This window comes from Dryobates pubescens, chromosome 1, assembly GCF_014839835.1.
Source record: "Dryobates pubescens isolate bDryPub1 chromosome 1, bDryPub1.pri, whole genome shotgun sequence".
In the NCBI taxonomy this organism is placed as follows: domain Eukaryota; kingdom Metazoa; phylum Chordata; class Aves; order Piciformes; family Picidae; genus Dryobates; species Dryobates pubescens.
Genome location: NC_071612.1, coordinates 5,537,666 through 5,562,449, shown reverse-complemented (window position 1 = coordinate 5,562,449; position 24,784 = coordinate 5,537,666). Strand labels below are relative to the sequence as shown.

Genomic DNA, 24,784 nt, shown 5'->3' with positions numbered 1-24,784 from the left:
GCCCATTCCAATGGCTAATCACTCTTTCTATGAAGAACTTCTTCCTAACATCCAGACTAAACCTCCCCTGGTACAGCTTGAGACTGTGTCCTCTTGTTCTGGTGCTGGTTGTCTGGGAGAAGAGACCAACCCCCTCCTGGCTACAACCATCCTTCAGGTATTTGTAGACAGCAATAAGGTCTGCCCTGAGCCTCCTTTTCTCCAGGCTAAACAATCCCAGCTCCTTCAGCCTCTCCTTCAGCCTCTCCTCATAGGGCTTGTGCTCGAGGCCTCTCCCCAGCCACGTTGCCCTTCTCTGGACATGTTCAAGAGTCTCAATATCCTTCTTAAACTGAGGGGCCCAGAACTGGACACAGTACCCAAGGTGTGGCCTAACCAGTGCAGAGTACAGAGGCACAATGACTTCCCTGCTCCTGCTGGCCACACTATTCCTAATGCAGGCCAGGATGCCATTGGCCTTCTTGGCCACTTGGGCACACTGCTGGCTCATGTTTAGGCGGGTGTCAATCAGTACCCCCAGGTCCCTCTCTGTTTGGGAGCTCTCCAGCCACTCTGACCCCAGCCTGTAGCTCTGCATGGGCTTGTTGTGGCCAACATGCTACGTAATCCCCAAGGTCTAGTATACAAAAACTTTCTTCCTTTTGCCATAGCTCTTTGTGCTATTATAGTTGCATAGTTGCCAATGAGGGTGTGTGATTTGCTTTTGGGTTTGTTGGTTTGGTTTGGGTTTTTTTTCTTCCAACCCTATCAATAAATTTGCACTCTTAAAAATTATTTGTTGCTCAAATTCAGGTGGTTCACTTAGACTGATTGAGTTTGCTTTCCTGATATGAAACATTCAACCAAAACCATTCTTTAAGAAACTCTAGTGATGAAAAATGTCAACCCAAGTTTAAAATTTGCTCATTGTAAGCCACTTTTTCTTTGGAGTGCTGCACAGCAGATCAATTCCCAGTAATTATAATGGGGGGGGAAAGGATTTTTTTTGGTTCATACACATATTGAAGCGATACAAAGCCAATATAAAAAGAATTTTAATTGGTTTGAGATAGAGCAGGAAATTATTTTCCTGCATTTATAGAATTAGGGAAAAAAAAATAAAACCAGAAAAAAACCCCAAAATTAAGGCATCTCAGCTTAGGAATTTAGGAAAGTATTGCATATTTCAGTACTGCAGCTACTCATGTGTGAAATACAGGAGAAATGTTAATTGAGGTAGGCTCGTGAAGTGAAATTAGTTGCAAGTGGACTGTAGACGAGCAAAGGGAGTCTTAGGATGTTGCACCTCAGCCATGCTTTGAGGTTAATTCATTAAAGATAATTGGAATGTTAAATAGTTTCCTATAAGGAATTGCTGCTACAGTGGTCTAACGTTTTAGTCTGATTGAATCAGATGCCAATTGCTAATATTCAGATTTATGTTATGCTTATTTATGTGCTGGCCATCCTGATTGCTTCCTTGACTGCTGGGTTTTTTTATGTTTTCTGTCAAGGGTGGCAGCCCTTCAGTCACTTGAAAATAAGGGCTTGAATGAGGGTGATTTCAACAAGAGGAACTGCCTGTCCATGTCTCCATACCCATAATGTCTGTGTTAAAAATAGGAGCATTTGAGCAGTCTTTCATGGATGATTAAATCCTCGCCAATAATATTGGGAGTAACTGCAGAGACTTTGGTATGGTTCCTGAAGTGGGCTTGACAACATGCAGGTACCACTGTACTCAAAATTCAAACAAATGGGCTGTTGGCTTGGGTGTAGCATCAATGAATTTGCAGCCCAAATACCCCTATTGGGTATTGGATCCTGAATGTGGTTTGCTGGACTCCAGTCAGCAAGACAGATCCAAGATCTTTGGGAGCAGGGAGAGGGGATCTGGGGAGCTGGACTAGATGATCTTTTGAGGTCCCTTTCAACCCAAAGTATTCTGTATGATTCCTGGCTCTGCCCCATCTCCCACTGAGCTTCCATTCAGGAGGAAGGCAAACCAAACAAGGCAGGATGCATTCTCCATTGTAAAAGCAGAATATCCAAGTGAGTAGGAAGTGAAGTGAACTGGCTTTCATCAGAAAGCCAAATGCAAGTCTCTAACCTGTTGCAGACTTCTTTTGCTTTCCTTTATTACTGTGACTTAAGTGTCCTTTGCCTCTAGTTACTCATACTTGAGGTCTCAGGCTTGTGTATCTCATGTGCCCAGATGGCCTGCATCACTTTGTGAGGGATGATCTTTCTGTGCTGAAAAGGTATGCGTGCCAGGTCCCACGCATGTTATCACTTATTTATTGCCTCCCTGGCGACATGCTGTCGCCAACAGGCATATAATTAGAGTAGCTCAGGCTGGAGACCTGCAGAAAGTCTGAGTGCTTTCATAGCTGTCCAGTAAGTGCTCTAGGTCTGTACTTGATTCCTCCATGATTTCTGCTGTCAGAAGCTCAAGTTTCTTTCTTCAGTGACATAATTTTATTTCATTCTTATAAAAAGAGAAAGTCTTCACAGTGTGGATCTGTTCTAATTTGTGTTGACTTACTTGATGAGTTCTTATTGGAAACAGCTGGCTTTTGCTTTTAGAGAACCTTCCAGTCCTTAACACAGAACAGCAATTTCTCTCTCTTCTTGCACTCCCACCCTGTACCGAAAGAGGAAAGGCAAAAGGAAAAAGTGAAAAGTACGAATAGAAGAAAAATATCAGAAACAGCGAAGCCAAGAGCATAATATGCAAGTTCTGTGCGTACTGTTATGATATCTGAAACATAATTATCAAGCTTAAGTTAATTAGAGTAATGCTTAGAAAATCTGGCATGGCAGATTGTGGTAAGTAATTAAATATACCGATTAAAAGATGTAATACACAGCGAGCAAAAGCAAAAAGAAAACTCCATTTGATGCAGCCAGTGAACACAGACAATTAAGAAGTCAAGTAGATGAGCACTGACAAAGATACTGAACTTTGTGGAAGATGATGGGCAAGATGCCAGTTTTCCAATGGAACAGATTTTGCATCGTATCAGTCAAACTTTTGTTTTGTGACAATCCATGCTGCTGTTCCCTAACTGAGAGATATGAAGGGCCACTTGCTTTTTGCATTAGGATTAGCTGACATGAGTACAAGGGTATGTGCAAACAAGAATGTGACATTAGAGTACTAGTTTACATATATATAGGGGTTGTGTAAATGGCTTTTCTTAAAAGCAATTCACAAGATGTCATATGAGAAATAAAGCTGTGAAGCCAGTGTCTTCTGCAATTAAATGTAACGCAAGAATGCTTACAGGTCGGAATGAATGAGGAGAGCTTGTGAGCCTTTGTACACCCCAGTGCGTGCACAGGGAAATCCTGGAAACACAGACTGAGAACATGAAGGGGTTTTGGATTCTTGCTTGAAGACTAGATTTTTTTTTAAAAGGACAGAAACAAAGAAACAAAGAAAAGACCTAAAGAAAGGAGAGAAAAATGTAGCAAACCTTCTGTGGAAGTTCTGCTTGCAAGGTACCCTGCTCTGACTTCAAATTGTATCTAAATAAAGCTATTTTGCAAGTCCTCTACAGAGTATGTGACTGTATAACCTATTCCTCAATCAACTCCCTCCTAAAGAACGAGTGGGAAGCCTGCAAATGCCTAGTTTGGCAAATTGAGATGAAGCAAACCCATGCTAGATCCATTCTCAGAGCACTTAATCCACTAGTATTTGACTGAGCTTCTGGAGTAATGTATAACCTCCTCTTAGCTGAGCCACGTGTTTTATTCATATCTGCTGGAAATTGCTTTCATTCCTGTTGATCTCATTGTTTCCTAAGGCATGAACAAACTGATTGAACTGAAAGCAAACAAAATTACTTTTTTGTCTCTGAAAATTGGAAATGTTCAGGTTGCTTTTTAGGTCTTTGTGCCCTTCCTACCCTCCATCCCCCAATGTTCATGTGATCGCCCCATCCATACAGTGTCGGATTTTTCCGTAGCTCTGAAGCATGTCCTCTGAATCGTGGTGGCAGAAGGTGGTGATCTGCTGTTGGGGCATCATCACAGGAACAGAACTTGTGAAAACACTGCAACCAGGAAAAAAAGGCTTCTGGGACTTTTCCATATTAATATTTCTGAAATGTCTGTGCTCTGAGGTTTGAATATTAATTCTGTCCAAAAGCAGTGATACTGAAGTCTACGTATTAAACAATAATTGTTATGCAAATGCTATCAGTTCATAATTCCTACACAGAAACATGGGGATGTCTGGGAGGTTGTAGCATGGGCAATGGCAACTGGATTTTTCCAAGGCAGTTTAATAAGATTTTTCAACGTATTTTCATCAAAACCACCTTCCTACTAGTAGCAGCTATCGGCCTTAATTAACTGCAACATGTATCCAGCTAAAATTAATTCTCCCCAAATTCGCAGTCCCTTCACTGAGATTAATTGCAAAATCTTATATTCCTAGGCTATTTTGCCACCCCTGTTCTTCCATGTGGGCATTGTGTGGGTAGAACTGTGGTCTTATTCCCCAGAAAATCAACTTGAACAGAAGGCAGGCACTGCATTTTGGAAAAGGAACAAAGAGATTCCTCCTCCTCAAAATGAAGGTAGCCTCTGCCCCTTCAAACCCTGTTAAAAAAGCCACTGTTTTCCCAGCCTGAGATTCACCAAGTAAATAAGGGCTTCCTAGTCTGGCTTTTTGTTCTCATTTCATTTAATGTGAGTTAAGAAGTTCATCTGAGGGATGAAGGAGCCTACTTCAACAATACCAATCTGTTCCTCACTGTTCCTCCTCTTCCCTTGTATGGGTCTTTCTACTACTGCTGGGAAGGCAATGCGTGACTCTCTTGCATAGCTGACACCTCCTGCATCCATCCATCCCATAGTGAATCTTGGACCATATTCTGCTATAAATAAGATGTTGTGAAGTTTGTACAACAGGGAAAAAGTTAGTTGGGTAAAACCCCAAATGATATCTCTCAAGAGAACGTCTTGCATAAGTTTCATGGCAACATTAACTGTCTGGAAAAGCTGGAGAAGGTGATTGACCATCAGAAATCTCCAGTTCTGCGCCCATAGCTGGGTGTGATGCCATCCACTGCCATCATGACATCAGGAACTGTGAACCTCCACTGAGTTTTAGAACTATTCTAGGCACTGGAGAGATTTTTTTCTTTCCTTTACTACTACTTTAAGAGATGAATTTGCGGACTCTGGGGTATTTGCCCTTGACAAAACTTGTCTGATACTTTTGCCACTAGGTCAGTGGAATATCAATAGACTCTTAATGCAGTCTGTCTTTTAGAGTTTTTCATTTCTCAGAGCAAGAGTAAATGTCACTCATATTGGCAGGTTATAATGGGAACATTGAGATGCTAATTTAAAAAAAAAAATATACACACAGCTTCTTTTAAGTAGTCTTGGTCTCCCTCTTGTGCATCCTCAGTGTGTCTATAGCAATTACCAGGTTAGATATCCCTTAAGATGCTAAAAAAGGTCATTTTGTTGTCTTTTCTACCCCATGCCTCAGTGAAATATTCATGGTATGGCTCAGGTATTGGGACTGGGTTTAATGTTTCGTTGCATTGCCATCTGTTTTGTTTTTGCAGTTGTTGTTGTTTTTTCCCTTGGTGGGGGGTGAGGGAGCACGGAGGCAGCAGTGAGGGATGCTGGCATATGGGTCCATACCTGACGTAAAAGACAAGCACTGAATCTCCAGGAACAGAGTAGCTCCTCTGATCCAAGCTATTTTCTTTTTAACATTAAAGGTCTTTCTGATGAAAACCTGCCATTATGCATGTAGATCATCAGTGGTAGATAGTCTCTGTGACTCCTCAAAGGCTATGAAGCCACATTAAAATAGGCTTTTATATTATATGTAAAGTTCATTCATATAACTTAGCACAGGCATTGAAATGAAGCTCCTCACTGAGACAAATGGCATTAACAAGTTCCAAGGACATATTCAGCAGAGTTTTCCAGAGTGTTGTGGTGACTTAGTGGCAAAGGGCAGCACAGAGAGAGGCTAAACCTGTAAGGTGACCGCAGAGACACTGAGAAGGCTTTGCTGCAAGGGCCAGAGAGTCTGACCACAGCCAGCCCCAGCTATTCACCTACTCCTTAGCCACTAGACAACCAAAGTGACTCAGAGACCTGGAGGGGAGGAGCATGTTTCTTTACAGTGGGTTTCTCTGAGATGAGTTTCAAGCTCCCTTGTGACTTTATTCTTACTATAATGAGGGTGTTTGGCCCATAACATTTCACCAGGATTTTTCAAATCCTTTTTGATCATCTTGCTCTTTTTCAGCATTTCCTTCTTACTGCTGTTGATTTAAATGTCATGACATTTTAAACATGACTTATTATAGCAAAACAGTATATAAAACAATATGCTACATCATAAATGCAGCCATATTTTTAGGAGTGAGTGTTAAATGAGAGCAATTTATTCCTCAACCTATTTTAGTACCTTCTTACTAGAGGGTATTGGCTGCTTAAATCCCGGGGTGGCAATCTCAGAGGCAAGACAGCCTTGCATGTGCAAGGCTGAAAGCTAAAGAACTACTTGAGGGATGCCTGGGGATAAAGGCTATCCTGGGGATGTAGCTTCATCCAGGAGTGCCATGATCCTGAATGCTGCAACAAGTGCAGACAGGACCATCCTGGGAAAGTCTGTTGGTGAGTGAGTGACTCCCTGAGAAGCCCACACAAAAGCAGGCTGTGAAACCCCAGTGGCTTGCTTCAAGCATGAGGTATGTGTCACTTTAGACATCTGAAGTCTCCCTAACATCCTACAGTCAGTGGAGAGAGTGACTCAGAATATGACTTGGTCCAGAACACATTGAGTGAATGCTTTCTTCTTAATTTCAGAAAGTGTTGGTGGGGGTTGGGATTTGTTTAATGGGAACAAAAGCCAATAAGGAATAAGCTAATTCCCCTAAGAAATCTCTCTGCTCTGGCCATTGCAGGCTCTTCCTGCAGCTCCCAGAGATGCAGTGGGCTCATGTCTCCCTGCTTACTTGTGGTGGTTTTAGGCTATGCCTTTAAAATTCAGCTGCAGATTTCGAGCAGAAAAGTTGAAAAATATAAATAAATCACTATTGGCTGTAAAAAGGGGAACAAAATATTATTCTAAACAAATTCATTGGATAAATGTCTGTGATAAGAGAAGCTGTACCATAACAATTCTTCATGTTTCCCATTCCTTTTCTCTTCTCTTTTGATCTTGGCTGTTTTTGCTTCAGTTGGGAGAAGATAACGTGCTTCTGGCTGGCCTTGGATAAGTCTAACCCACTGCTTTTCTCTCTCAACTCCTCTCTCCCTCTTTCTCTACAACAGGGGGTTCTGGGGGAGCAGTGGGACAGGTCTCCCTGGGTTTTTGACCGGGGCGGGGAAGGGGTTTGTGTTGTTTGCTAATTGTAAATATCTGTGCAATATCTTAAATAATGTGTATTTTGTACACATTTATTGCATTCAATTGTAGAGCGCAGTTTTTGCTTGCAAATGCTTCATTTGCTTCTAACTGAGCTGGTCTGGCTAAAAGTTAATGCTGGGGGGAAATTTCAATCCACCACATTACTGAACTGGCTTTGTGCAGATGCCATAGGACCTGCTGATATCCTTTGTGCTGGCAGAAAAATACAAAGGAAACAAATAAACCAACTTAACCTCCCTAACACACGAGTCTTCCTTGGCACATCATGAATCTCATTGAGTGTGCTTAGGGTATGGCAAATATTTGTCTAAAGTTAAGAAGATTAGCAGGGGTAGTTCTGACTTTGAAACTCTACATCAGGAGCCAGAATACATCAGCCTGATACCTTGAGGTTATCTCTGCTCTTGGAGTGGAACATGCACATCGCTCTGCAGCTCTGACCTTTTGGGAAAAGGCTTTCAGTCAAGTAATACATGCACTTGCATGAAATTTTTGAATCACTGACTCTATCCTTGATTAAAGTGCTTTTCCTTGATTAAAAATAGCCTTTTTCCAAATGAGTAATGTTGCATGGCAGGCTGTGTTGGAGGATAACGTTTCCTCCAACATTACCACATTGATGACATTGCCATTTCTTACCCAGGTCTCTGTGCAACACATTTCTCTTGTGTAGGCAGCCCCCTCTAGTCAGTGACATTAGGCAGCTCCCCACAGTCATCTACCTCTCCTTCTTGGGTGAGGAAGACTGCAGAGGTGTTTGTAGCATTATCTGCTAACGAGGAGGCTAATGAGCACGGTGAAAACACATCCAACCACTCTTATAGAGTCTCGTCTGGATTGTATCAGGTTGTAAATAGCAGCTCTTTATATCTTTGGCAGGACTTCTTACCCCAGTGGATATTCCTTCAAGTATCTTCTTTGTAATGTGCTCACTTTCCAAGAATTTTATCTCAACTGGAGCCAAAATGGAAGTCTGTCAAGATTTGAGCTCTTCGGAGTGTGATCTACACATTTCGCCGAATGGCAGATGTGTTTTCTGTACAACCATCATTCTGCTCGTGGGCTTGCTTGTCTTTTATACTTTCAAAAGCGGATGTCTTAGGCTGTCTTTTAGATCTGTTCTTTTTCTTATATTTTTTTTTTTTTGTATGCAGAAGGGTTAGAAACTAGCGTTCGTGGAGTTTATTTTAGCAAAGCACTTAAACACACATGCTTAAGGGTTTTACTTAACCTCCACGTGAGTTTACACAAAGCCCTCTTCATCTGAGCGCTTTGCTAAAAGGGATGCGGTTATTCTTACGTCCATGTGAAGTGTGAGGTTCACATCCTTCCCCAAAGCACAGCAATGCAGCTGAAAAAGAATAAATATGACAGAGTTCATAGAAGAAAAGAGAGGGGGGTGAAAAAAAAATCACCTCTGCTTGCTAAAACACAGCTCTGATAAACTGAGATTTCCAGTGGAATCTCTTCTTTGCAGCAATAATACCGGCAGCTGTGAGGTGGCAGAGTATTTCATATAGAAGTTATGAAACAATTGGAGAAGGATTCTTCCAGCAGATCATTAAAATTTGTCTGTCATAGAGAATGCAGGCAACTTGGGCTGCTTCTCCATCTCCTTAAATAACTCTGATATCATGCAGCAAGTAAAAACCACCCCAAAATCAGGGGTTTCTGATTCCTGCAAATGCAGCTATTTGGTATGATACAGAATCTTAAGCGATGTCAGACGATGAGGAAATTAAATGATGTGGGGCTTTTCCTGCAGCGTTCACTGTAAATTAGAGCAATTAAATTACAGCAGCCTTGTAGCTGTAATTAAACATGGAGACAGGCCCAGAGATGCGGAAAACATCGAACTGCCTGAGCAGCTCAGGCTGCAGGGTTGGAGCAATGGCAGAAAGACTCAGAAACGAGTCCTGGTCCTGCAGCAGCTGACTAGAGGAACCCAGACCTCTTGCAGCCTTTTTAACACAGTATTTTGTAGGAGATCTCTTAGGTGGGCAAGGGGGAGCATGCCACACATGTTCTCTGCCTGCAGTTCTGCCTTTCCTGTGGCCCAGCTTGCAGCAGTTGCAGGGGAGATCCCAGCTGAGGCATGCCCAGGGCTTGGAGCTCTGGCAATGATTACTGCAGGTAGGTAAAATGGGATTTAGGGCCGTGTGATTGCAGCATCTGTGAGAAGCTGCTTTATAAAACCGCTGTGTTCCATCCATTACTCCTTCACTTTGCATTGCTGATAAACTAGACACTCTCTGACCACAACTGAAGGCAAATGGAGATAGGAGGCATGGACTAGCAGACTGTGCTGCCCACCAAAAAGCTCACTCATTTCAGCAAGACAGCAGAGGGTGAAGAAAGGATAGAGCATAGCAGGAGGTACAGATAATGGCAGTAAATGTCACATTTAATCACTTCATGGGGAGGAGTAGAAATGAAGTCTTACTATGAGAATATAAACTAAATATAAAGACAAGTGAAAGGAAAGAAAGCGCTGGGGGAAAAGAGCGAGGAAGACAAGACCAGAGAAAAGAGGGCAAAGGTACTGGCAATCCAGGAGTTAAATTTATGTAAAAGCTGGAAGTCACCACTGGGACCAGTAGATCCTTCATATCACCAAAGGGCTGAGGAGTCAGAGCCAGCTCAGTCCTCAAGTATTTCTTCCACACAGTGGGATGCCCAGGGTGAAGCCCCACCACAACTACTTGCTGCAGCACAAGAAAAGGGGCGAGGAGCTCCTGTAGGTGTCTGTTCGTCACATGGCTTTGGGCCCACAAATGAGTTGGAAGAAGAGGTATTCATAGCAGCTCTGGGATCTTTTTTGTCTTTAGTCTCTGAAAAAGGGTTGCCATTGGAGAGAATAGATGAGACTTTCAGCCTCCTCATGATTCACCTGTTACTCTGCTGCTGAAACATCACTCTACAGATTTCAAACAAGTTTGGGAATTAAGTATGGAAAAGATATTTGGCTATGCCAAGGTGCAGCTGGATGGCACCTAATATCTGATCCAAACTGCTGGCAAAAATTAGTGTGTGTTGGTTGGTTTGTTGCTGGTGGCTTTTTTTGTTAGTAGCTGCTTTTGAAAATATTATATTTTACAATCATTGAAGCAGCAGAGTTTTGTTATGTTGCTGCAGTTTGGCATAATTACTCTCCATCACTATAATTTTTCTTTTAGTTAAATACATTGGAGGTTATAAACTTAACTATCATAAACAGTAAATATTCATGGGGAGTGAGAATACTGCTAACTACCATAAAAGCTGTTTTCCCCAGTACTTTTGGCTAGTGTTCTGCATTACCACAGGTTGCTTTTCTGCTGGTATTATGGCATAAGAAGAACAAACCATAACAGAGACATTACTTCAAACACCACAGACCCAGGCCCCCTGTAGTCTGTTGCAGTGAGAATTCTGGGCTCATCCACAAAGGGCAAGGAGCAGAGGTTCCCCAGTGCAAATGTGCTATAAAACAATATTGCGTTTCCCTTAAGGATTGCAATGATAAAAACGTGGAGCATTCTGCAGCACTAACAACTTTAATAAAATAACATAAAGCACAGCTGTCAGGTCTGCCAGCATCTCACACTGGGAGACATGAGTGAGACAATGAATACTTTTCACAAGCAGAAATATTCAAAGAGCTCCACTGTTTACAAGTAATCAAGACTGACATCATAGATTATTGGTGGAAGAGCATTTTCTGCTTGAGGTGAAAGAAGAGGATAATTTATCAGGAAGCCCAAGAAGTCAGACATCAGTAATGATCTGCTTAAAGAAGGGCATATCTTAGAAGTAGTGCATTTATTTGTACTGCAAGGCAGGAAGATGTACTAAGTTATGAACAAGAGTCTTAGTGCTTGAAGAATGTTGAGCATATACAGTGTGTAATTTGCTGGGCAACTGCAATTAGAGCATTGACTAATGTGTGTCTTAGTGCTTGTTCAGAATGTTAAAACAAAAAAAGCATGATGGAGATTGACTAAAAGAAATACTCATGCTTTCTCATCCAATCCACTCCTTCCTGAGTTATCTGAGCTACAGTAATCTGGTTGCTTACCTTTTTGTTATGCTTGTGTTTCTGAGGCACTCCTGTAATATAACAACGGGTTTGGCTTCAGAGAATTTGAGGCTTTCTGAGCTTTGCAGTAGAACATCTTGTCTGTCTTGTGTGGTGCTTTAGCATCACCTTTCTTTTGTGAAAACAGGGTCACTACCAGCAGTTTTAGTACGGTGACTACCGTGGAGCTCAACAGAAAAAGTATTATAGACTGCTGTCTGCCCTCTCTGGGCCTTGCTGTGCACTCTGGTACGCATCCATGCAAGGCAGACCCCCCTAGGCTCCTAGGCTACGTCCTGCAGAAGGAATTGCTGTCCAGATAGCAAGAAATGCTGCTTCCTTCTTGGGGTGCAGCCTGGAAGGGGAAGGATTTGGTCAGAGTTAGATGATTAAGCTCATGTCACCTTGTAGTTTGGCACTCATTGTCTCTCTTCCTCACCTAAACCTTGTAGCTTTTATTTATTTTCTTGAATTGTTACATCTTCCTAATGCTTCTTCCTTTCATTTATCGCAGGGATTGCAAATTTTAGTCTGTATTTGGCCAACTTTGGCCAACATTACCATAACATTACTGCAAACAGACTGTGCTTCTCTTTGCTTCTGCCCTGTGTCTGCTGGGACCTGGGTATCAAGGAGACAAGCCTCCTGCTACCTACCAAAGAGCACTTGTCAAGAGAGCTCAGTGTGCCTGCAAAAATTCCCTGGCAATGACCCCATCACCCCACAGATGTTCCTGGAAGACCCTGAGCAATACCTGTTCCCTTTAGTTAAGCGTTTTGCACAGAAGTTACTCTTGTAACTTCATCATGTCCTATTTTTATCTCACTTGAAATAGCAGCTACCTATCACAACTGGAAATGCACACATTTCCTTGGAAAGAGATTGCTTTCTTCTACAAGCATGCATTGCAAAAAGGCAACAGTTGTTGTTCAGCAGCCTTTGAATAATCTGAAAGCCTTGTCTCAGGAATGATATGGATCAATTAGTCCCCACCTCTGTTCAGATTGTCCAAGGGAATCTGGACAAAACCTCTCTCTCTGAAAGTCATGTCAGGCAGGCCAGGTGCAAGAGAGTGTTTTTTCCCCCTGTATAATCCAAACTTTACAAACATCTGACATGCTATTGAAAGATGCACAGCTGGGATTTGGATGTACATGTGAATGTGAACACACCCCAAGGCACAGCAGTCCCTTAGAAATGAGTATTGACTCTTATGTTTGTTTCCCACCTGGATTCTAAATCAATACAATTTAATACTGAAATATGCGTGGTGTTCTTTCCTGAAAGTAGCTTTACAGCTCCGCCAAAATGCTATGGAGACTCTCTTAGCCTCTTTTTAGGAATTACTTTTAGAAGTTTGAATAACACAGCTTTGGCTTATAGAGGCCTTCGCACTGAGATGTGAACCTCATTGAAAAGTGTTTCACATAAGAACACAGGAAACAACCAGGTGAGACCAAACTGTGGATGTGTGACCAAAGTGTCTCGGCACCATTGGAGACCACTAGCAGATGCTATGGAATTGGAGGAACTGGGCAGATTTAGGCATGAATGTGCCTCCATTGTGTTTTGCAACCTCCATTAATTTGCAGAATGTAGAGGGTCTGAGCTAGAGGCAATACCAGCAGCCCTTAATTTATTTGTTTTCCTCTTACTAGTACCATTGATCTTGAAGGCACATGACGTTTAGCATCTGGAACATCATCTCACAAGGTTATCCATAATTTAACTGTTGTGCTTCAAAATGGGTATCTGTATGGTCTGGCTTGTACTGGAGCTGCAGGATGATGGTAGTACAGATTTCCAAACCTCTACTGCGGTGGTTGATTGTACCAGAAGCTAAGTGGCACTAGGGTGATAATTGCTTACTGCACTTCTGAAATTACTGACACAGTAAGAGGTTTGAAGAGGTTTTGAAATAGTCCTGGGACCTGGTTTTGGTAGACATAGCAAATTTATGCTGAAGTAGATTTTTAAAAGTCAGTTGAACAATGAATATGTCAGCTCTGGCAGTGATTTCAAACTAGTGTCTGTTGTTTTTCATACCCAATGTCCACAAAATATGGATGCATCTTTTGAGAATGAGAGGGTGTAAACACCTGCTGGCGCAGAGCAAGGCAAGGCTTAGGTGCTGGGCTGGGTCTCGCTACATGGGAATGTGGGCTGTGTGCCCAAAAGCCAGGGCTGGGGTAGGTTAGGTTTCCAGGCAAGTTTCAAAAATCATTACTGTTCCCCATATATCTGTTTTAACCTTAAGTCAAGGATTGATTGTTTTTAAAGGTTAGCAATTGTGTAGCAAAAGAAACCTTCTCCTTTGTCAGCTTTGAGAAGTGACTGTGGTCTGCAACTTCACACAGCTTTAATTTAGGCAACAAGAACAGCCACTTCAAGTTATGCCTCCTTACTACTGCTCACTTTCTTTGAACAGGGGAAATAAAAATAAAAACTACAAGTCAAATCCTGACTTGACTAGTTTCCTCCTGGGGCCTGGTCTCACCTGAGTTGTGCAGAAAGGGACAACAGCACTGAAAGCACTTTTTGCAGCTTAAGCAAGGAGTCCATGCACCAGGGGAGGTTTAGGTTGGATGTTAGGAAGAAGTTCTAGAAGTTCTATACAGAGAGAGTGATTGCCCATTGGAATGGGCTGCCCGGGGAGGTGGTGGAGTCATCATCATTGGAGGTGTTCAAGAGGAGACTTGATGGGGTGCTTGGTGCCATGGGTTAGTTGATTAGGTGGGTTGGATCGGTTGATGGGTTGGACACGATGATCTTGGAGGTCTCTTCCAAACTGGTTTATTGTTATTATTATTATTAAGAGGAGATGCTTTCTCTTGCCTTCTAGCTGTTGCCTGCTGTATCCTGTCCTGATGCTAGCTCCAGTGAGCAAGGCATTGCTTTGTTAGAAAAACAGCTCACACCTCAGGCAATTATTTACCACCACTTGGCCTGTCCTGATGTGTCCTCGTGAGAAGTGCAAGTGCTCACAGTCCAGAGGGAGTACAGGATGATGTATGCTGTTTCCTGTAACTCCCTCTCATTGTCAGTTCAGCTGTGGTACCTACATACCTTATACATGTGTACAGTGGGTGAGAACAGACCCATGCACACAAAGGATGCATGTTGACAGGGTATGCACTGTACCAACTCCTGGCTTTTGAAGCTGGCTCTATAATTCTGTAGCATTATTACCAGATGGATTTATAACACACCTAGAGCTAATGTAACAATGAAGATTAGTCCTCTACTAGTCGAACAGTAATACACTTTAATTTGCCTACAGCTACTGTATTGTATTGGCATGAAAGGAAATGGCTTTCTAATGCAGCTTCATCTGCTGAGCAGGAAGAAGTCTGTGCTGCAGAATGTAAAATTACATAGGCCTATAGCTGGCAGCAAAATTCAGACTAGGAAAAGCACAGCGCAAATAAAAGTATTTGTGAGTTGGATATATGCTAACAATCCTATTTTATTGCTAAGCATGCCATATACAGCAATGCAGTTTGCTTAGCAGGTTCAGTTTTGCTTCATCTTTGCTTTTTCACTGCTTCATTTTTTGTGCTAAAATCTGTCCAGGACTTAAAGGTATACATTCATTCATTTCCAACTTTGTGACGTTAACAAAAAGTCGATGCTGTAATGTTCCTCAGAAGCACTGCTGCTGTTAATACAGTCTGTTCTGTGCTCTGTACCTAGAGACATGCTAGAAATCTCAATACTTAAGTCACTAATGCAAATGTTTTTCCTGTTTGTAAATGCAGTCCTCCCTTGATGAGTATCAGGCATTCCTTGACACATGTACAAGTGTACCAATAGTCATTCAGCGGCTGACACATTATAGTTGCTATAAAAGAGAACTCCCTTCTGAAAAGCAGCAAAACTATCAGTTTCTCTCACCTTTGGAGAGGTAAAGGATGCATTTGAAATAATCATGTCTGTAATATTTTGTGTGTGTGTGTGTGTATTAAGCAAACTAGATTTAAAAAAAATAATTGTTTCACATAATTTTTGTCTTTTTCCTTGGTAAATCATCAATGAAATATAGTTCTACTTAAAATAGCAGCTTTTGGTTCTAGAGCAGGGAATGTGTTTCGTTTTCAGCAAGGGCAAGGAAGGACAAATCACTTGCATGCAGGGAGGGAATGTATCTCTTCTGAAAACTACTGATATAAACTGCCAGTGGGAGGCAGCTGAAACAGGGCCTTGTTATCACAATAGGTCTTTGATGAGAAAGGTGGAACCACGGGCAGAGGAAAAGCCAGAAAGAAAATTTTACATGAATTACTGACCTGGTGTCCAGGAAGCTTCTGTCTAGCTCACTTCATTGATGTAATGGGCACTTCCAAACACCTGAGTGTGTTTGTTAGCCTATTACCTTACCTACCAGCTTTGCATTAAAGACTTCCAAGGTATCTGACCATCAGCTCACAAAGGTTGAACTCTGTCACTGCCTATCGTTTGCCTTGGCACCTTGCATCATCATCATCAATCCATCAGAGTCATTAACTACTGTCAGCACTCTATAAACTAGTAACCTTCACCCTTCAACTCTTTATCACCTGGTACCTCTATCCCACAGACATGTGGAAAAGTTAAATTGGTTTCATAGACTCATGCCCTGAATTCGACACTGAAAAAAAATATATCAAAAAACCTCCTTTTTTTTTCCCTTCTTCCCTCAAAAAAGTTGCAGCAACACGACAAAGAGGATTCCCCTGACAAGTGGAGGACAGAGGAAGAAATGGCAGCTGAAGCAGCAATTCTGAAGAAGTATTTTCAGGAAAATTAAAGGTAATGATTTACATGTTGACTTATTCCTACAGCACCCAAAACAGTTCAAGGCCCCATAGGCTTCTTGAGGACTGAGGTGGAGTATGTAGAATGGAACAAAAGAAATTAAAGATTTAGGTTGTTGTTGTTTCCAAAAGGTACTCCAATGGTGGCTGGAATAAGGTGCTGCTGGAAATCAGAATCATAAGCAGTTGCTTAAGAGCAACTAACATCCTATATCCTCCCTCTGGTTTTACAACAGAGGTACCTCTGTGAAGAGCTGAAAACTCTGTGTCTATGTACACTCAAGATATACATATGCACCTATATATACATAGTCCCAGCAGAATTCAGCTTCTCAAGTGGATAAGCAAATGCTGACTTCATCTGTTAGAACTTAAATGATCTGATCAGTTCAACTTTCAAAATTAAGCCTGCTGGAAAAATGTCTGTTCTGCTAAATTTTCCACAAGCCCTAAAAGCAAGGAAGGAATAGAAAAGAGAAAATACTTGGCAAACAGTAACATTGGTGCTCTAGAAATTGAGAGGTTTTCATTTTGTACCTGGAGTCCCAGAAGCCAGATTCTTCCAGCAGAAATGAACTGGCCCCCGGAGATCAATATGAGTTAGGCTGGGATGTGTGCTGCAGCAATGATGCCAAAAGCTCCCTCTCCCCTGTTCCCCATATGTTGTTTGCCATCATCCAGCACTCTCATTTCTCTGTCATTTCTGACTTTTATATTTTTTGCTCTGAAGAACTGAAATCCCATAAATATCTTTCCTCTCTGCCTGTGACTCACTGCTTGCAGCCCAGCTTGAGAAATCTTGAGCTAAACTACACATTGTGCACATGGCACCCTTACGTGGCAGCTCTCATCTCCTGTGCCATCCTCTCATCTCCATTTGGGCTGGTTCATCAAACTCCTTCCATTTTCTCTTCGATGATGACCACGCTCATGTCTTCTCCAGTCAAATTAGCTGTGCCAACCCTTCTGTGGACTGGCACAGAGAAAGCTGTGTAAACACACATCATTCCCATATGTGAAGGAAGCTGTCCTTGGCATGTGGGACCTAGGGAGCAACAGGGTTTGGAGCAGCAGAGTTTGGACTACATAGTCAAGTTTCCACAGGGACTTCTGGGTTTGTATTTAGACACTCACTTTTCACCTTCTCAAAAGTATGATTCTCAGAAATTAATTACTCAGCCAGAAAGAGCATATCCTTAGGTAATGCACATGTAAGCACTCTTCTCTCCTAACAGAGGCATTAACTAGTATTTCATCTATGGCACAGCAGCAGATGAAAAGTAATGAGGATAAAATGATGCACCCTACTTCCAGTGTGGTGATGTTCCCCTTTATATATGTGGTAAGGTTTAGGGCGAGGTTTTTTTTTGTCTGGTTAGAATTGAATTTGAAATGCAGAGATTCTCAAAGGGGTTGGAATTAAATCCTCACATATCAGTAAAATGTTCTTAGGCTCTTCTGATATGAAACACAAATCTGAATAGATGGTATAAATTCATTCCTGCAAGCAAATTCATGTGGCTGGGCTTTTATTTCCATTTATTATGAAAATAAATCAGCCTGTGTCTGCATGGATGACCTCTTGATAAGGTACCCATGATAGTAAGGTCATTACCTTTCCTAGAACAGACTGGTAAATTAAATCTTACTGCCATCATTATAATGTGAGTATTTTGCCTAGTACAGGTAGTCCTTCCAACCTTTGATTCCCAAGACATCACTGTCAATCTCTTCTCCCTGACATTGTTTTCTTCTGAAGTTTAAGGCTCTGATAAAGCTATATCTGAGCACTTCCTGAATTTCTCAACTTTTATCTACTCTCTTAACCTTGCTTCTGAAGTGATGAAGATTGAAAACTTTTGGCAAATTGACAAGGTTCTGTGCATCCTTTTTTGAAGCTATTTTTGTGTTTCACCTACAAAGGCTTTATTTTGCCATTTGTAAGTTTACCTGGATACTCTTTGACTTGAGGTTGTGTTGGGTTTTTTTGGTTTTTCTTTTAATGCAGCAAAGAGAAAGTCAGAAAGAGCTGAATGTGGTTGTACTGGGGCAAATAAATGTCCATTTTTAAGGCCTTATGCATTATACTTAAGTGTTTTTGTTCAAAGAAGCCCAGCTCAGCTAGATGAGCCTGGACAGACTGAGCTGTGTTTCAGACTTTTCCCTTATATTTATCACAAGCTCTTCACCAACTGTCACAACTTCTGTATGTCTTGACTAGGTACAGTAGTGCCTTTTGCCTGCATTTATAGACTCTCTGGTCTGCAATGACTTTTCTTTTCCCTAAGAAATACTTGAGCAAGGCAGGAAGCTTTTGATTCTTTCCCTGCTGCATTTGCTGTTGCTGATCATTCTTGGCCAGTTGGGTAGCCACAGCTGAGTGCTTTTACACCGGTGCCTAGATAATCACAAATATCCAGTCACTTGCTTAAAGAAGAGGAACACCTTTAGTCTTGCTAAGTTTACTTGCCTTAAATCATTTATTTGTGTGTACAATTGCCTAGAGTGGATGAAACCACAATCAGTGAGTGTTTTGCACATGTTTCTGGTCTTTCACTGTATGTCCCCACACCACTATATCCCAGCTCACTAGAAGGACTTGTCACTTCTTGAACAGCCCCAGCGGGTGCAGGCTCTGCTCACAGTGCTTTCTGCAGAGCCAGAGTTCAGCAGAACTTTGGGTGGCTCTGGAGGCAAAGAAGAAAAGGGGAAAAAAATCCTTTCTATGGATAAGATATTTAATATATAATTGCCCCAGTTAGTCATTCTTTTGTTTGGAAGCACCAAGATTTGACCTCTGAGGAGCCATTCTTCATTCAGTATTGGCTTTCGTACGGTCACCTGTGTTTGACAACTGGTTGCTCTTTGAGGTGGATCCACAGGGAGAGTCCTTACTCAAAGAGCAGGATTTGGTGCAGCATCTTAACATCCAAATGTATTTTCAGATGCACCTTTTAAATTTCCTAACTAGCTGGATATTTTGATAGTCTGTTTTTATTTTGACAGTCTGGTTTGTGCATTTTAAATTACACATGCTGGCAAAAAGGCTAAAGATTAAGAGAGCTGCAAACCTTCAGATAGTATAGGAAGAATTTTTGTCTTCAAAGGCAGTTTTGCTCTGTGTTGTTGCTTCTGAAGAAAGAACCAGGCTGCACAAGCATCAGCAGAAGTTTTCCCAGTTTCTGTGTAACTGAAGTACTACTTTTACACCATTAGAGAAGTAGTCAGTCTCAAGTACAATGTCAAAATGTCCCTTTGCATAAAGGGGTTGACAGTGATGTTCTGTTGCCTAGTGCTTTTTGAGTTACAAATATTCAGGAGCTTTTAATTGCTTAACCAGCTGAGTATTTTGTGTCATTCAACATGCAAAATTCATTTAAAAACCTCTCCAAATGATGCAGGCTGCACCATCGTGCAGGATTTCTGATGTCAGTCCTTCATCCCTATTCTGGCAATGCAGTCTCTTCAGCTTTGTCAGAGAATGTGAATTTTATACATTTTTTTTAGAGCCCACTGAAAAAGAGCCAATCTAAGGCTTTGAGAGCACTCATCCTGCCTTACAGATGCCTCTTCTACACCAAAATCTCATCATACATGAAAACCATTGATTTCAGCAGGGAAACTACCGCTGTTAGCAGCAGCTGACCATAGGGAATTCAAGCTGGCAATTTGGCTTGCACCTCTGAAAATCCATGATACATGTATGAGAGTGAGCACCAGAGCAATCCCATCACTTTCCTTAAATATGGAGAAGTATGACAACACCCTCCTTTGGCTGCTTTACTGTGAGAAAAGCCCCCCTATCCTTTGTAGTACATTAAATGGGATAAAACCACAAAATAATGGCTGTGCCTTAGAGTGGATCCACAGAGTGGGTCTGGGACACATGCCATGTAGTGAGGACAACCTGTCTCAGAAGATGATGTACCTGCATTATGGACCACAGAATAGATGGTGTTCTGGGTGGGTGCCACAGTGACAACACAGTCAGCCAGAGATATTTCCTGCAACAGATGCTCCTCCACTGTAGGCAGGCCATTGGTAAGCAGACTCACTATGCAGTCATAGAAAATACAACATGCTTTGGACTCCGGTATGGAGAATGGGAGCAGGGGAAAGGGGTACAGCAGGCAGGGATTCCTTGGGTGCAGAACTTCACTTTGTAAGTAGGGTGATAGCTAGACTTGAGGTGGTGCCTCATCGTTGGGACTTCCCAGACAGCATTGTCAAGATGTGTTCATAACAGGATGCAAGAGCTGTTTGCACATTATACCTAAGTAAATACACAACCTAGTAATCAGCTATAGATTTCTCTGCACTCCAGACTTAAGTGCTATTAATGATATCCTCCACTCAGAAGTCTCCAAGAACTATTAATTAGAAAGCAGGACCTAATGGTTTGCTTGTCTGTGTGAAACTCTTATGACCTGAGAGAGAAAGAGAAGCTTCAAAAGAAACATGTTTCGTGAAGGTGACCTTGGAAAACATCATAACAATCTGTCAGGAGGGAATGCAGTGCTCGAAGTGTGCACTTCAGTGTGACATTATGCTTTAAGTAGTTGGAAATAGTAAAGAATAGATGAATCAGATCACAGGGTCTATGTTTTTCACCCAAACCTCTCCCTTTTTCCTGCAGTAAGTACATATAAACTAATCTTTGTCATTTCAGTAGAAGCCAAGGAAAGTTAATATCAACAGAAATCCAACAGGCAAACATAATCTGGCCCTTGCTGCTATTTTTGAAGCGAAAAGCACCCAGACATACCACCTCTGCAGCAGGGAGGAGGTTTATGCACAGGAATTAAATTATCTCTTCAAGGGAAGATACAAACAGCCAGATGAAGTGCAGTGGCTGTGTGCAGCAGTAATACTCACCCTAGAAGGACAAAAGGCTTCTCCAAATAAATGTGGTGTGCTAATGCACAGCAGCTTCAGTGTGGAGGTTGATTATTTTTCTGGTTCAAGCATATGATTACTCTTTGTCAACAAAGCTGCAGTAGAATTAGCTATGCCTGTAAGTGAAATGCCTTCCTCTTGTAGAAGGCCAGCATAAACATAACAACATTCTCACAACTACTTCAGGGCTCTATTTTGAGGATCTAACTAGTACTTGTGCCGAAAGTTATACACCTTGTTCTCTGGACTTCCATTCCCTATAGGTGGCCATTTAATTCAGTTGTAAAGAGCACATGAATTCCATACAGCACTACTTGGATCCTGTAATTAGAGCCACAGTAGAAATATCACGGCAGGAGACACAGGCAAGGTTGTACTGCGTAAAGACAAAGCATCAAATGTGTTAATGTTAGCAAAAAAAAGCTGACAGAGGGCCAGATGTTCTCTCAACTTGCACACCCAGCAGCCTGAATGCTTACCTGGGCTGTCTGTCAAATATCAAGTATTTTCAGTCTGATCCATTCTTGATTCATCATTAAGTTTTATGTGTGTCACTCTGTAGGAGATCAAAACGAACAAAGCCGAGCACAACAGACGGACATTGTGTCTCAGGACCAGGGCTAAAAGAGCTGAGTACAGGACAGTCAATAGCTTCAAATAAGGATGGTATCAGCTGTGGCCAAGCACTTTTATACCCAAACCTGTGCTAAAATGGTGCTAATCTCTTGCCCCCAAAGCTGCAAGAGGATGCACTTAGTAAGCAGACAGACCCTCCTTCAAGCAGATTCACAAAACAGGTGCCAAGTAGTTTACAGGCTGCCATCAAACTGTCAGTCAAGAGGGGCATACAATGGAAACTGTTGCACAAATGCCATCGGAAGGGGAAGCATATGTTTCAGCGAGAAAAGACAATCAAACAAAGAAGTGGGTGGCTGGGGAGTTAAAGCCGCAGCAGCAGAGAGGCTCCAAGCCTCACACAGCCCCAGGAAACAAGTTCGGAGGCTGTGCCCTCGTCTAGCAGTTGGGTAACAACTTTGTGTTTAATAAGCTGATATAATTTTCTGAGTATTGAAGCCAGTTCTGAACATGCTCTGAAGTGAAGGTACAAAACCGAAGATATCAAGCAAAAAGCCCACTTCACGGTCAGTTATTAGCAAAGGTTTGTATTGTGTTACCTTATTGCTGTAGCTGCTGCATAATAGAACTGCCCAGAGAGACACTCTAAGCAGCAACTCAAACGTGACCTCAAAGCTTAAAAGCTGCCTTTGTGTGAGTTTTGGTATCTGGGCTGTGTAGGTGGAAAGGCATTAACAACTCCAGTAAGCAGTTATTTGAAAAAGGAAGGGGGTGATGGACATTGGAAACAACTTGGACTGAGCATACTTGAGGCTTTGTTGTTTGCCAGGATGTCAGTGTTCACACAAAAGGACAGATATGAGCAGGGATAAACCCAAATGCCCTGTCTGGTTAGCACATGGGGCAGCTACAAACCTCCAGTTAACTCTGCAGTAACAATTGCAGTTTGTGCAGGCATTTCACAAGCAGTGCTCCCAGATGCAGTTGGCTGCAGTTGTCAGGCTCCCAGCATTTCTATTTCTCTGCTTCAGAAACACCTAGCATGTCTGTCACAGTGCCAGTTACAGGCTTTTTACTGGGATGGACCACCAAGAGATGCAAAAAAACCGGAGCAGACATGGGAAGAAATAACACATTTGTTCTCCAGGGTGTGAGACTGGTGGCATCTTCAGTGTGATGGTCCCAAATCACTGCTTGCATGACCACTGCAGGGTCAGGATGGCTGAGGATATACAGAAGATGATGATTTTGAAAGAGCATTTGCAGGAGCTTATATAAGAGATCATGTGTCCCAAAGACTCTTGCATTGAGATTATTATAGCAAAATTGATTTGAAGAGTAAGAAGCTAGATTTGATGACACAAGATGCCCTTTCTAATCCTTTGTTCCTATGACTAGTCATCAACAGAGCAAGGGACTGTGCTGTCTTACTGTCTTACTGAGGAACATCACAGAGGTGGCTTCACTTTGGTTGTTGGTCTGGGGGTTTGGTTTTGTTTTGTTTGTAAAATGATCCTGACCTCTTTTGGAAGGTACTTTGTGAGCTAGGAATGAAAAGCAGAACGTGAAATGCAGACATTAGGATAATTTGGAAGGGAACTTTATTGCAAAAGCAGGTGACAAACACATGCTTCTCTTTCTTGCTGTGATACAGAATTTTAAGAGTTGTGTGCGAGGGTTTTCTCCTTTCCCTGAGACAGGTTATAACAGGAGCTGAAATGTGCTGTGTGTGGGTTTAACACCAAACATTTCCTTTTGCCTGTCGCTGTCAGTGTTTCCCCGTTGGAAGGTACTAATGAGCACCTAACTCATTAGCAACAAACAGCCTGGCGTTTTGCACTACTAACAAAGATCAAAGATAGCATTATGTGTAACTCTCTGTTGTGTTTGATCTGTCTCAGGTAACAAAGTGTTTGAAAAACATCCCGTGGCATATGAAACTCCTCGGAAAGAAAACCCTCGGCTCTCCAGTGCTCAGTGGGCCCTGGAGCTGCAGCTGAACAATTTTATTGTGTTCTCCAAAAATAGGATTCTTCCATGAAAAATTTTATTGGACCTTTGGATATCATCAAGGTTGAATTTCAGCTAAGACAACTAACAGCCCTGATTCAAAATATTGTTCTGAGTAGTGTCTCATCCATTCCTGAAATGTGTACTTGGGAATGAATCTTCTTAAATTGTCCCTTGGCCTAAATTGAAATAAAGTGCTTGCAAAATCAGGTTGCTGCTGTGTTTAGGTACATTACGAAGTCTTTACTGCATGTTGTGCTTTTTTTTGATGTGGTTATTTTATGTGGGCTATTATATCATAGAAAAATTAGATCTTTTAGCAGTGTGACAATGCACACAACCCCAGGCTCTGGTACAGACTCGCTAAGATAAACCTGGAAAGAGCAACTGTTTTGTCAGGTAAGGTAGTGGAACAAGAAATATAACACTTCTTAAGACCTTCCCTTTCTTTGTTCTTTTGAATGCATTGTCATGATGATTCTGGAGTTTAAGGTGCTGCAAAACACTTCTGTGAATCAATGAACATACAAAGCTGCTAAGGGGACAGTAATCACCTGAGGGTTAGACTGGCACAAATGTCCTGCTCCCAGCAGCAAACCACACGAGTAGGAGCCACCTGCATGGAAGGGTCCCTCAGCAAGAAATGCTCTGTTTGGAACCCTGCACAGAAAGAAGCCTGCCATGGGTTAGCTGTTGATTGCCAACATGTAATAAAGGAAAAGAAGTCAAACAACAGATGGAAGAGAGAAGAAATCAGTCTGCAAGACAATCATGGAAAAAAACCACTCATAATCTTGCTCTTGAATTGTGGGGAAGTGACAACCAAAGCTTTCTATGTCCCTTGAACTTGGGATGGAAAACAAAATGCGCCAAGTCTTTCAGCAACAGCCATGCTGAGGAGGTCAAGGTCAGGTCCAAACTGCAGCCTGGCAGTGCTTTGCATGTCTGGCAACACGGTATGGACACTGTCCAGAACAAATAAAAATGCTCCATCATAGTCTGTACCAAAGAGTTACAGCTTGACCTGAGAAGCGTGAAAATGGGCAATGGATGACC

At 42.0% G+C, this 24,784-nt stretch overlaps 1 protein-coding gene across 1 annotated transcript in view; it reads left to right on the top strand.

Moving 5' to 3' along the window:
• The window catches only part of FHIT (fragile histidine triad diadenosine triphosphatase), a 485,898-nt gene extending 461,399 nt beyond the window's left edge, over positions 1-24,499 (top strand). The window contains exons 6-7 of the mRNA XM_009905926.2: positions 16,138-16,241; positions 23,620-24,499. Coding sequence (XP_009904228.1) covers positions 16,138-16,239 — 102 coding nt within the window. The 3' untranslated portion in view covers positions 16,240-16,241; positions 23,620-24,499. The remainder of the gene's footprint in view (positions 1-16,137; positions 16,242-23,619) is intronic.
• The last annotated feature ends 285 nt before the right edge of the window (positions 24,500-24,784 follow it).